Genomic DNA, 14,144 nt, shown 5'->3' with positions numbered 1-14,144 from the left:
AAATGTGAACTCAGGCGTTCTTTAATACACTCGCACCCAAATCTCATGCTGAAGTTTCTTCAGAACGTGTCTCAGAATACACTACTAAAAATGTGAAGGTATTTGTACACTCCTTCGGCCATGTCACTCTCCCCCATCTATCCATCTACTATAAAGGCTAATTCGTGGGAAGGAGTGCTTCTGAATGGTTTCTGCCGCCTGTTCCTTCTGAGGGATTGTAGTCATTTTCTCCTTGTGGGAGATAATGAAACGGGAATCCGGACCGTTCAAGCATTCTTGAGCTATTATGTAGTGATCTGCGATTGTGGCCACTAGGTACAAACATGGCTGCCATCATGATGAGATCCTTGAGGATTCCAGTTGCTTTTTGTTGTTCAGATAAACTGGCATTAAGGGGATCCTCGCACCAAATTCAATAAATGAGGAGCATGACATTCCTGCTTTATGAAAATCCCCGTTTCGATACCCTCATCTTGAGCCACCCTGTGCTCTTTTAATGCAGTTTGTTGACTGCATATGATATTTTTAAAAGAAGGAATTAATGTTGTACTTGTTTAGAGAATTTAAAAGTCATTTTACTTGCAGGTTTTGTATGACCCCCTCCCTTCCCCTCTTTGAGCATCCTGTCCTTGTTTTCGCCTATTCTCCAATATCATTTAGCCTCTTTCATGCGCTTCCCTATTTCACTCTCATTCCTTGTGCAGTTTCTCACTCGTTCTGTTCTCTTCAGTCTTCTATTCATAAGACCTCTCTAATTTGTTGTGCTGACCCTTGTCAAAGGCCACTTGACTTCATGTACTTAGTGTTGTGCAATGGGCCCTCAGAATTAGATTTCAGGTGACTGCGTAGAAGGCCAGAGTTCTTATACTATTACTTTCTGAACTCCGTTTCAGCAACATTATTCAAAAGGTCCTTTATTTCCCATTTACCAGAGCGCGTGAATGGCCGAGCTTAAGTCCTCTGGGTTGGCCTTCCAGGAGACTAGTGTCACACTAATCACATTATTGCCTTGCATGCTATATAGAGATATACAAATGAAACGAAATTGGTTGTGGGTACCCAGGCACTGTGCCCGCTGATAAAATAAATATTTGTCAGGGTTGTGTAGCTTATGCCCCGATAAACACAGCAGACACCTGAATGCTGGTGCACATGATTAAAGATAAAGGTGGTTGGTGCAGCAGCAATAGCTCTCACTCTATTAACATGCAGACTGTACCTCTTTTTTGTGTGTAACAATTTTTTGGTGTGTTTTTAATGGATATAAACAGTTATGTTAAAACCCTTCTCAACAAGTCCATAATTGAAGATGTCCAAATTAAATTAGGTCATCTGATCAAGTAATTAAGTGAGGTTAGTACAGTGACTGTTTAGCCAATGACAATATATCCTGTTAAATTAACCCAAGGTGGGATCCTCATAAACCACTGGTAACCTGAGGTAAGGCCATAACATAAAACAGAAAGTAGTACCAGGGAGGCGAAAGAAAAACTGATGCAAGAAAGGAAGGAGGAGGTATATATTAAATCATTATTTCATTTTATTTTGATTTAGGTATAAAAATATCAAAATCACAGAACATTTTTAATCAATAAATTCTTTCTTAAAAAAGACATCCTAACATCATACATACAATCATTCATTCATAACTAGTATAATTTCATAAAACATTACACTATTTAATAAAAAAAATCAATTTCATTCCACTGTAATTAAAACAGTAGTTCACTCCAAACAAAATATATTTTGTGAACTAATGTAATGTTTTATGAAATTATACTTCTCCAGCATTGGGTCTGGCATGGATTCACATGCTCATGAATATTCCCCGTCGTCAGGCTGGGAATCCTCGGTAAAGAAAAATCAGTATCAGTTTTGTTTCTGATCTGTCTTTCGTAGTAGTAACCAATCACTGATCTCTGCGTCATACTGACCACAGCCAATGGCTGCCATCTCCCTAAGCCCCGCCTCTGGCAGCCATCTTCAGATTTTTACCGCACGTTCAAGTGTTGGGATCCTCGTGCTATTGCTCTCGAGCTTTAGTGCGTTTTCGCGCTTTTTCTTAAGAAAATTCTCTTTTTTTCGGTCAAAAGAGCCTCAAGCTCCACCGTTTCTTTATGCGATCAACAGGGACCCGTGTCGGATTCTTCTACGCCCCTCAAGGGTGAAGATTTCGTCGAGCCACGCTTTTGGAGGACTCCAGAAGTTTCTCAGGCCCATCTCGGACATGGCCCAGGAGAAGGGAAGCTCGACGCCCAGAAAGCTGTTCAGGGTCTGCCCTGGATGCCAGCTTCAGAATGTCTTTAAGGAGGATGAACACTCCCTTTGCCTCTACTGCCTGCATGAGGACAAGACTCACGTGGAGAAGGACTGTGCGTTTTGCGGCAATATGTCGGAGCGGACCATGAAGGACCGCCATCTGCGTCTCGCCAACTGGCTGGAAGGGAAGAGCCCGTCAGGCGAGAAAAAGAAGTCGTCGTCCGAGCGGTCTTCTAAGACCTTTGAGGGCGCCCCGGCGACGGGGGCCCAACAGAAGGCCAAGCACCGCGAGTCCGCTGGCACCGGGAGCGCCGAACGGTCGGGCTCTACGGGTGCCAGGCAGGGTGCATCCTCCCCGGCGCCATCAACCACGAGCCAATGCTCTGGCTCGGGTAAGAGGAAGGCCGAGCACCCGGCAAAGCTCCTGGAAAGACCCCGGTCGAGCTCGAAGGCCCCATCGGAGGGGGAGCGAGGCAGTGACCCTCCCCCCAAGGAGAAGGCGGTGAGCGCACCTAAGGTGGTGAAGGCCTTGATCCACCCGTCCAAGGCCTCTATCGAGACAGTCGCAGCGGCCCTTGCTCAGCCTGTGGAGGCTACACCAGTGGTGGCGACCTCGGGGCCCAGAGTCTCCCTGCCACCGCAGAGGGAGTCCTCTTTCATGCCCATCGACAGGACCCCCGTGAAACCTCCGACGGAGAAGAAAAAGGAGGGGCAGGAGGTCATCGTGGATTCGTCCTCCACCTCTGAAGAGGAGCTGATCGAAGTCTTAAGCCACGGCGTTGGCGTGGAAGAAGACCAGCCTGTCGGGAGGGACCCCAACGTCGGAGACGACGATAACGTCGAGGGTGCCGACGGGGCTCCTGACCGCCCGTCGGAATCCCCTCAACCAGTGCCGCAAGACAACTCGGTGGCCATTTTGTTGGCTATACAGTCCTTATGCTCGGTGATAAGGACGAGATTGCCGTTACCACCAACGGAGGAACTGCTCCTGACGGGGGACGCGGAGCCAGGCCCTTCTGGGAGCCCTCCTCCTAAGAGAAGGAGGATTCATCCTCCACCTCCTTTTCAACCATCACGCCCTGCTCAGCCCTCCTCCCCGTCCACGACCCGTGGGGATGATACGGGGACGGACACGGCCGCGACGGGTACAGACGACGATGTTTATGACGAGGATCTCCCGTCGTCACCTCCTCCCCGGGCTTCCCCGCCCACGAGATTGGATCGTTTCATGCCATGATCGCCAGGGCATCCAAGCTTTCAGCTCTGCCCGGAAGAGAAGAAGGAAGGTTTCCTTTATCAACGGCGCGAGACCAAGAGGAAGACGGTCCTCACTGTACCTCTACTGGACGATATCTGGGATGAGGGTCTCGCCCCCCTCAAGAACCCATCCACAACGCCTGCGAGAAGGGATCGGTATGAGAAGAAGTACCGGGTCCCGGACGCGGCCCCCTTGTGCCTTCAGGCACAGCCGACCCCAGACTCGGTCGTCTCCGCGGCGGCCAGGAAGAAAGCGGGGGGGGGGCCTCGGCCTCTACATCAACCTCCCCGCCGGACGGCGAGGGAAAGAAATTGGACACGATGGGACGCAGAGTCATCTCATCGGCAGCGACGACGATTAAGGCTGCCAACGCCTTGGCTATCGTAGCCCGCTACGACAGGGAGTTGTGGTACAAAATCGCCCCCCTGCTGGACTTCCTACCAGACGACAAGAGGGCGGAGGCCCTAGAGATCTTGCAGGAAGGAGAAGTGGCGTCGGACCACGCCATTACGATAGCGATGGACATCGCTGACACTGGATTTCACCAGTTGGGCAACGGCGTGTGCCTTAGACGGCGTGGATGGCTCAAGGCAACAGACTTCCGGCAGGACGTGCAGACCAGAGTCTTGGACATGCCGTTCGACGGGAGCAACCTGTTTGGGAAAACAGTTGACGATTCCCTACAAGCCATCAAGATGGACACGGAGACGGCCCGGGCTCTTGGGGTTCTCCAGCAACGGCGGCCGCCCTTTCGGAGCGGCGGAGGCAAACAGGGTGCCTCCAAAGGTTCCGGCGGCGGATATTCCACCTACCGTCAAGCGGCCCGTTCGTCGTCACAGGAAGTCTACAGGGGACAAGGCAAGTCGGCGGACCCCGCCGTCGTCGCCAGGGAGGACAAGGCGGCAAAGCCTCGTCGAAGCAGGACTGAACCGGCCGTGGGGTCGGGCCCCCACCGAAGCATCCCGGTGGGAGGCCGGCTGGCGAACTTCGTCAGCGTGTGGGAGTCCATCTCCACCGACCGTTGGGTGCTGGACGCCCTGGCCCAGGGTCACGCGCTCGAGTTCCTAAAGAAGTGCCCGCGCGTCCCCCCCGTGGCCAGGAAGGAACATCACGTCCCTCAACTTCTCTTGGAGGTAAAGGCGATGCTCAAGAAAGGCGCCATCGAGCTCGTCCCTAAGAGGCTTCGGGGCTCCGGAGTTTACTCAAGATACTTCCTCGTGAAGAAGAAGACAGGAGCATGGCATCCCATCCTGGACCTACGACGGCTGAACAAATTCATCAAGGCACAGAGGTTCCGGATGGTCACCCTCCAGCACGTCCTGGGTCAGCTGGAGGAGGGCGATTTCCTGTCGTCGTTGGATTTGGAGGATGCTTGCTTCCATATCCCCATCCTAAAGGGACACCGAAAGTTTCTCAGATTCGTGGTCCAAGGGCGTCACTACCAGTTCAGAGCCCTTCCCTTCGGATTGAGGTCGGCACCCAGGGTGTTCACCAAGTGCCTCGCACCGGTGGCGGCGCGACTGCGCCTGGAGGGGATCCACGTCTACCCCTACCTGGACGACTAGCTCATCCGAGCAAAGACAAGGGAGCTCGCCGCGGAGCACATGGCGAGGACCGTCCAACTACTCACAGACCTGGGATTCGCCATAAACTACGCCAAGTCCCACCTGGTGCCCCGCAAGACGCACTGTTTCTGGGAGCGAAACTCAACACAGTGGCGCTTCTGGCCTCTCCGTCGGAGGAAAGGACGAGGGCCATCTTGGGCAAGGTGCAGCGGATGCTGGTTGCGGACGCGGCCAGGATGAGGTCCATCAAATCCCTCCTCGGAATGATGTCTTCTTGCATTTATCTCATCCGCCTGTGCAGGCTTCGGATGCGCCCGCTACAGGAGTTCCTGGTTGCTCGCTGGATCCAGACGACGGGAAGCTTAGAGGACAGGATCACTCTTGACGAGAGCTTCCGACGAGCGATCCGGTGGTGGGGCACCCACGCGCATCTGACGGCAGGCTTGGACTTCCAGACCCCGGGCCACCAGAAGACAGTGACCACGGATGCCTCCCTGGAAGGGTGGGGAGCGCACACCGAACATCTGCACGCGAGAGGCCTTTGGCTTCCGACGGAGAAGTCCCTCCATATCAACGTCCTGGAGCTCCGTGCAGTGTTTTGGGCCCTCAGGTCCTTTCTTCCGTCCCTCAAGGGCAAGGTGGTGAGGATCTTCACCGACAACACCACCACCATGTTCTACATCAGGAAGCAGGGCGGTACCAGATCCCCAGCCCTGTCCAAGGAGGTGTAGGATCTGTGGCATTGGGCCGTCGCCCAAGGGATGTTTCTGGTGCCGTTTCATCTGGCAGGAATAAAAAACACCATCGCCGACTCGCTCAGCAGAGAGCTGCGCTCGTGCCACGAGTGGGAACTACGACAGGATCTAGTGGACCGCCTCTTCCGACGGTGGGGCACACCCCAGATCGATCTGTTTGCGACGGCGACAAACTCCAAGTGCCTGAGGTTCGCCAGCAGGTTTCCCCAGCCGAGGAGTATAGGCGATGCTTTCTCGTTCCCCTGGGAGGGCCTGTTTCTATATGCGTTCCCTCCATTGCCGTTGCTGATCTGGCTCATCAACCAGCTCAAGAGGTCACGGTGCAGGATGATCCTCGTCGCACCTCCGTGGCCAAGGCAGATATGGTTCCCGGACCTTCTGGACTTGTCAGCGTCCCCGTCAATCAAGCTGCCAGTGGACACGGATCTTCTCTCCAGGGAAGGAGGCGCCATCCTCCATCACGACCCGAAGTCGCTGAACTTGCAGGCCTGGCTCCTGCAGCGTTACAGTTTGGAGGTTACGACATACCGGCCGACTGCAGAGAGGTTCTTGCAAAGGCCAGGGCGTCCTCAACTCTTAAATGCTACGGACACAAATGGAAGAGGTTCTCTGTGACTGGTGCCACGCACAGAAGATTAACCCTCTACGGATTACGGCTCCTCAAGTACTGCCGTACCTACTGGCGCTGGCCAAGGCTGGACTGGCGCACGCTTCCATCAAGATTCATCTTGCTGCGATCTCCCGATACACCAGAACCACGGGACGGATGTCTTTGTGGTCTCATCGTCTGGTGAAAGAATTCATGAAGGGACTGTTCAGATCGTTCCCGCCGGTGAAGGCTCCGGCCCCGGCGTGGGAGTTCAACGTGGTGCTGACCAAGCTCGTTGGACCTCCGTTCGAGCCTCTGCACTCAGCTCCGTTGAAGTTCTTGTCGTGGAAAACAGCGTTTCTTGTGGCCATCACCTCCGCACGACGGGTGGCAGAGATCCAGGCCCTTTCCTGCAAGCCCCCGTACTTGACTTTTCACGACACGAGGGTAGTGCTCAGGATGCACCTCTCCTTCATGCCCAAGGTGCCATCGGACTTCCACCTCAACAAACCCTTGGTGTTGCCTGTTTCTTCCCGTCGCCTTTTTCGCCGGCTGAAAGGACTTTGCACTCGCTGGATGTGGCTAGAGCGCTGAAGTTCTACGTGGACCGCACGAAGAGTTTTCGGAAGACATCACAACTTTTTGTGAATTTTGGACCTGTCAATCAGGGGAAGGCTCTCTCAAAGGCTTCCATTTCCAGATGGCTCTCCGGCTGTATCATGTACTGTCATCGGTTGGCAAACCGACCGCTGCCCGGCCGTCCGAGAGCCCATTCCACCAGAGCGATCGGAGCTACCACGGCGTTCCTATCTGGTGTGCCCCTGCTGGACATCTGCAGGGCTGCTACGTGGAGGTCGACGCACACCTTCAAGAAATTCTACTGCGTCGACCGGGATTCCAGGGAGGAGTCCAGGGTCGGCCAAGCAGTGCTGCGCAACCTGTTCGCCTAAGGTGAGCATGGTGAGAAGGTGAGAGATACTTAATGTTGAGTTGTATTGCTTAATGTTGAGCCTGTTGCCACCTCCCGTGGTTGTGCATGTGTGTACTGCTATGTATTCTTTTATTCATGAGCATGTGAATCCATGCCAGACCCCATGCTGGAGAAGGAACAAGTTATTTACCTGTAACTGTTGTTCTCCAGCATGGGTCTGGCATGGATTCACATGCGAACCCTCCCGCCTACCCCTCTGCGGCTCTTCACTTGGTCATACTGCCACTTCACGTGCTACCAAATCTGAAGATGGCTGCCAGAGGCGGGGCTTAGGGAGATGGCAGTCATTCGCTATGGTCAGTATGACGCAGAGATCAGTGATTGGTTACTACTACGAAAGACAGATCAGAAACGAAACTGATACTGATTTTTCTTTACCGAGGATTCCCAGCCTGACGACGGGGAATATTCATGAGCATGTGAATCCATGCCAGACCCATGCTGGAGAACAACAGTTACAGGTAAGTAACTTGTTCCTAGTTGTGAATGAATACTTGTATGCATGATGTTAGGATGTCTTTTTTAAGAAAGAATTGATTAAAAATGTTCTGTGATTTTGATATTTTTATACCTAAATCAAAATCAAATGAAATAATGATTTAATATATACCTCCTCCTTCCTTTCTCGCATCAACATATCCTGTTAAACCTTAACCATTGTCATATCATCCCATTTAGCCAGGAATTGGCATTATATCACATTTATCCAACTCTATGGCCACAAGTTTCGCCCATGCTGGGCCTTTTCAAGGCTAAAGTAAAAAAAAATATATATATCTTAAATCCAGATGAGCGAGAAGACAAGGAAGAAGGAAAGAGATAAGAAAACCTATTACAACAATTTCCAGGCTAGAACCTATTAATACAGTCATTTAGTTGTTCTAATGAACAGTATTCATGGGGTCATTTTGCAGTAAAATACTTCCACTAATATTATATAGTCAATTCTTGCACACAAAATTCTTGAAAAAAGTAACAAGAAACAAATGTATTTGCATATTAAACAGCTCATATGTGTACACAAATATACCTTATATTCTGGTGTATTAGACTTTTTAACCCAGGAAAGTCTTCTCAAAAGTCGGGTGCCATTTTTATAGGGCGGGTATATCCCAAACTCTATATTTGAACTGGAAACGTTGGGGGTCGTCTTATACTCCCAGTCGTCTTATACGCCGGAATATACAGTACCAGTATCCGGTATTTGCAAAAAATCTTTACTTTTCTTCCAGAATTTCACGTTCAACAATTAGCTATATAATATTAGTGGAAGTATTTTACTGCAAAATGTCACCATGAATACTGTTCAACAGAACAACTACATTTATGTATTGGGCATTTGTATGAGGCCTGTACACAAGTGTTTCCAGATGCAACAACGCCCTAGCCAGGACGTTGATTTTATCAAAGCTTGATTATTGCAATGTCTTATTACTTTGAACCTCTAATTCCAACCTTAACAAACTCCAACTCGTACAAAACAAAGCATTACGAGCCGCCCTAGGCATAATATAATTCCACCACATTTCCAAGATAAGAAGAGATTCCCATTGGCTTCCCATCAAAGCCAGAATCATCTTCAGAACCTTATGCATTGCATTCAAATGCCATTACAAAAAAGCACCCATTTACCTGAACAAGGCCATTGCGAAAAAAGAACATATCCGAGTGCTCAGATCCAATAACCAACTGCTAATGACAACACCCCGCTATAGCAAATCTAGAGCAGGGGGTAGTAGCTTCCAATGCCTAGCCCTCAAACACTGGAACTCCCTCCCGATCAGCATCAAAAAAGAATCGCTCACGGCCTTCAAAAAAGTCTAAAAACTTGGTTATTCAACCAATACCAATAAAAACATGCCTCCCAGAAATTGTAAATAATGTCACACGATGCCTGCATTAATGTTTGCTGCAACCCCCCAACAATGTAAATACTTTCTGTACTAATGAATACAGTAAAACCGTATTAATGCAAACCACTGTATAGTTTATTACGATTGTCCTATTTTGTTATCATTGTACTTACATTTATTCTAAGCTGTCTGTAACCTCGCCGTGATACCTCTGGGTCTGGGGGTGTAGCAAATGTAATAAATAAACAAGACAAGAAGGTGCTGGGGGCATGGGAATCACAAAAGTAGATTGGCCTTGTGACAGTCCTACTGTGCAAGTGCTAGACGAGGTGATAAGTGCAAGGGGAAGAGAAAGTATTGCAGGAGTAGGGTGCCCTAGGGAAGGGGGGCGTGATAGTGCTGGGAGGGCTAAAGGGGCAAGTGCCAGGGGAAAAGAGTGAAAGGGAGGTTTAGTGCAGTGGACAGGGTAGTACCTGTTGGGCTAGTCTGGGAAAGGGGGCTCGAGGGAAAGTGCTGGCAAAAAAGGCAGGAGGGACTGAAGGAACCAGGCACCTGTCGCAGTTACAGAGGGAGAGTTTGCACGGGAGGGGGAGAGGGAAGGAAGAGAAGAAAAGGAAAGTCTTGTGAAGTTTCCGGAACTTAAGAAGATCTGGTTCAAGTCTGAGGGGGTGGGGGAAGGCCATTCCAAAGGGAGGAGCCAGTTGAGGAAAGGTAAATACCCCCCACTCTGCTTGGAGAAACATTTGACCTGCAGAGAGTTGGAGCCAGAGGATGGAAGGACTTTGGCCAGGAGGTATTTAGGGAGGGAAAGCTGGATGATTGTACAAGTAGGTTCTAACCTGGCAATTGTATAGTTTTTATGTTCCTCTGTGCACTCTAACCTATTATTTTTATATAAATGGCAAGCCATGATTAACTCTATAGTTCCTTCTTCTAATGGGGTTTCTTATCTCTTGCCTTCTCCCTTGTCTTCTTGCTCATCTGGAATTAAGATTATATATCATAGTTTTTTTCACTTTACCCTTGGAAAAAGCCCAGTGTGGGTGAAACTCGTGGCCATAGAAACGGTTAAATGTGATTATAACTCCAATTATTGGCTAAATGGGATGATACGACAATGGTTACGGTTTAACCGGACTTATTGTCTTTGGCTAAACAGTCGCTGTACTTATCTCACTTAATTACTTATCAGATGACTTAATTAAAGTAATTAGAATTTAAGTTTGACAGTTTCATGTATGGACGTGTAGAGAAGGGTTTTAACATGCCTTTGTTTATGAACATTTAAAAACACTAAAAATGGTTAGTCTGCATGTTATGAATAGAGTACACATTATGCTGTATAGAGTCTTTGTTGCTTACATATGCACTGCAATGCAGGGTTATCAACATCAAATACGGTTATATAAGCAATTAAGAATCTTCAGTATGACAAGTTACAATTTATATCAAATTCACCATGAATTGAGCTGTGCTGATTTATTTGGGGCTGTCATACAACCTGTGCATCTCCCTTCACAAGCACCTCCCAGAAATTTGAAGTTTAATAATACCCTGTATCTGAGGTGAATGTACACCACAAGCTAGAGATCCTTGCACTGTAGTATGTTGGATGCAAATAAATTGGCTGCCCTTCTTCTGTGAGTGCTGTCCTCTTGCCTGAACTGTCTTATTCGTTCTTGTTATGCTGGCTGTTCGATAACGGTCTGATTTTCCTGTGTTTCATTGCAGACACTGGATTGGGGGATTCTGTGTGCTCTAGTCCCAGCATTTCTAGTACGGCCAGTCCCAAATTGGATCCTCCTCCCTCACCTCATGCCAACAGAAAAAAGCACAGAAGGAAGAAAAGCACCAGCAACTTCAAGGCAGATGGCGTCTCAGGTGCTGCAGAAGGTAAGGATGTTCTTCCGGTACCCCATGTGCCCAACTAAGTGCTTCCTCAAAGAATGCATGGATGTTGGGTTGCCTATATGAATCTTAACACTACCCTTGGGCCATTTCCCATCAGTTAAGGTGCACAGTCAAGGAAAGAGTTTGTATAGGAATGCAGGTAATGCCAAAGTAGTATTAAATAGGTTATTTTGTTTGTGTAGCTTTTAAGCTCCTTCAAAGGTGCATTGTGCAATAGGTAGGCAGGCTGAATGAGTAAGTTGAAAGACGAGGTAAGGGATTTGTAAGTTTAGTGAGGGTGTGTGTCCCATGCTCCACTATTCAAGCACTGCTATAGAACAGCGCATGCTTTAATAACTAAATGTGCCAGCTGCTGCTGTAGGAAACAATCTGTTACTCTGTGTGTATGTTGTGGTTTCACCGTTATAATATTAAAAGTGGTACGTTTCAGTGTATTTGATTGTTGTAACTAAATACTTATGTATAAATAGAGGTGTTGTAGGGGGCAGCGGTTTGGGCAGAATTGGGAGAGGTGGGGGTGGGGGTGGTGGGGGCACCAAACAGGAAAAGATCGAAAATGCAGCACTCAAACAGACTTGACCACACTTACCATTGTTAATATTATAGCAGTGAAACCACTTGGATCCCTCTATGTGCCAATTCCCTGCTCTAGAAAGGCCATTTTCCAATGATTCCATGTGCCCGGTGCTCCTGTTGGATGATTAATCTTCTATTAACTCAAAGAACCCCAGGTTTAGTTTGGGAATACAAAGCAAAGCGTACTCAGTGCGCGAAGCAGGTAAATCGATGATTCAGATAGATTCAATGGTTTTAATTTTTTGTTTTATTTATTTTCAGTTGAGTAATTTTATACTTTATATGACTTAAGTTTAAGTCAATAAGGTCTCAACAAACAAATCATAGTCCAGTGGATGTGCCTGTCTTTTTTGACACGTGTTTCGGTCTACTGAGGCCTTTTTAAAAGAACCGGGCTGATTAGAGTAATAACTGTTCGAATGTATTCTTTGCAGAACAAAACCACATAATCAAAAATGCATTTCCACAAATTAAGACATACATATAAAGTTATACATTAAGACAGAAATTCATGGAGTGGTGTTGGGTCGGATTGGTTGGAAGGGAAAGATATAATGTCCCGGGAGGATAGCTCAGCGGCAAAGTTCTCGCCTTGGAAGCAAGACGACATGAAGCAACAGAGGCTCGATCGCCGCGTCCGCGCTTAGTAACCTCTGGGTATTTAAACACATTATAAATACGCAACTAAGACAAAAAAAACAATTGCGCAACAAAAACTATTCCTGTAACAGCGCCTTGATGCCTGCGGGCTGTGTGAGCGCTTTAAAAATGCTAAAATAAATAAATAATGTCAACAAATCATTAGTTACTTCCTAGAAACATGTGCTTTTACAATTTCAATTTAAGAGTTCCAAAATTATCCCTCTTACATTAAAAAATGTAATTTAAATCAAGTGACACCTACCAATGGTCACAATCCCCTCATTTGTAACTTTATGCAAGGCAAGCTAGATGAGGTGATTGCCCTTCATGCTCTATTGTACTTCTTAAGTGTCGTCCAGTGGTTTATTCTTACACAGAAGTGATTTGCATGCTTAATATGGTGGATCTTGGTGGGTGATAGTAATGCAACCTTACTCACCATTAAGTTTGAATTTGAAACTAATCCTCAAATTACTGCTATAGTTAGCATCCTGAGCGTATATTACGGGATAGATCCCTGGCACTTGTAACAATAGATTAGAACAAAAAAGAAACCGGTTGTATCCTGTGCTAGACGATATATACTTTTTTCATTTAGTATTCAGTAAATCAAGTGTTTGTACACTTCCATTCTAATTGTAGGTTCAAGTAAATGTTACCTGCGTGTTTTCCCAGGTTTGGGTTTACGTAACAGCGTTCCTTGATTGAATCCTAGGTGAGGTCGCCAACTCTCGCTGTTCTCATTGATAAAGTTTTGATTGGATGAGTACTATTGCGGCGCATGTGATGTCATAACGCATGAACGCGGTGACAACGCACGTGTTCTGCGTCGTGTTGATTATTATTGCGGTGGCCATGATTTGGGGTAACTGCGTCGGTTTTTAAACGGTCTGCATTATTAAAAGAATATACTCAATGAATTTGGCAGCCATGTTTAAGACTAACGTAGCCCATTGTATACGTAAGGTGCATATATAGTGCAATGTGTGTATATGTAAAAGGTGGCTGTGCACGTGAAGCACCTCCCCTATGTTTCCTATAATGGGCAAATAACTATATGTATAAATAAATACAAATACTGGTATGACCTAAATTGACCCTGCATCTACTGGGTCAAGATTGGGATTGGTCCTTCCACTATGTTCCGAGATGCGCTCTCTAATGGATAGTCTAAATATAAAATTCTAGTTGGTCTCACATAAATTCACTACTATTTTATATAGATTCAGAATAGTGGATCAATGATATAACTATCCAAATAAATAATGACCTGTTCTATTTAGTTACAATCAAAATATTACAGCCTAATGGAAATAATAAATAAACAAAATAAACATTAGTTGACATTTTTAAAATGGATAATTAATGACATCAATAGGTGATTACACCTCTGTTATTTCTGTTACTTGGAAGGGCATTCTCCCATGAGTCTTGGTAGCCGTACAGGATGGGTCATTATCCAATAACCTAGTCAACGCAATTTTGGAGAGAATCCAGGAAGTCTGTATCTGAGATTGTATTGGGAGGTTGCAAAGACTACCGAAGCCTTGGCTGAGTTACACTTGATTAGGACTCTAAATTGATAAGATGTTTGAGCATTATTGATTGTAAAGTTTGTCAGATGAGAATTGACAAGGGGTGCTTGAACTTTGCGTTTAAATCTATACTTCATACTAGTTCCTCCGAACTCCTTCTGCACCGTTCTAAACTAAGTATAATTGAACAAAAGGAAGTCGTTTTGCAGA

At 47.2% G+C, this 14,144-nt stretch overlaps 1 protein-coding gene across 4 annotated transcripts in view; it reads left to right on the top strand.

Annotated features, from left to right (window-relative positions):
• The window catches only part of AGAP1 (ArfGAP with GTPase domain, ankyrin repeat and PH domain 1), a 1,778,872-nt gene that overhangs the window by 1,352,816 nt on the left and 411,912 nt on the right, over positions 1-14,144 (top strand). For all 4 annotated transcript variants that reach the window (XM_069615994.1, XM_069615993.1, XM_069615991.1 and 1 more), the window contains one exon: positions 11,002-11,163. In XM_069615994.1, the coding sequence (XP_069472095.1) occupies positions 11,002-11,163 (162 nt within the window). The remainder of the gene's footprint in view (positions 1-11,001; positions 11,164-14,144) is intronic.

Source organism: Ambystoma mexicanum, chromosome 9 (assembly GCF_040938575.1).
Source record: "Ambystoma mexicanum isolate Mex_15411 chromosome 9, UKY_AmexF1_1, whole genome shotgun sequence".
Taxonomy (NCBI): domain Eukaryota; kingdom Metazoa; phylum Chordata; class Amphibia; order Caudata; family Ambystomatidae; genus Ambystoma; species Ambystoma mexicanum.
The sequence above is the reverse complement of the archived record's forward strand: the minus strand, read 5'-3'. Positions and strand labels throughout refer to the sequence as shown.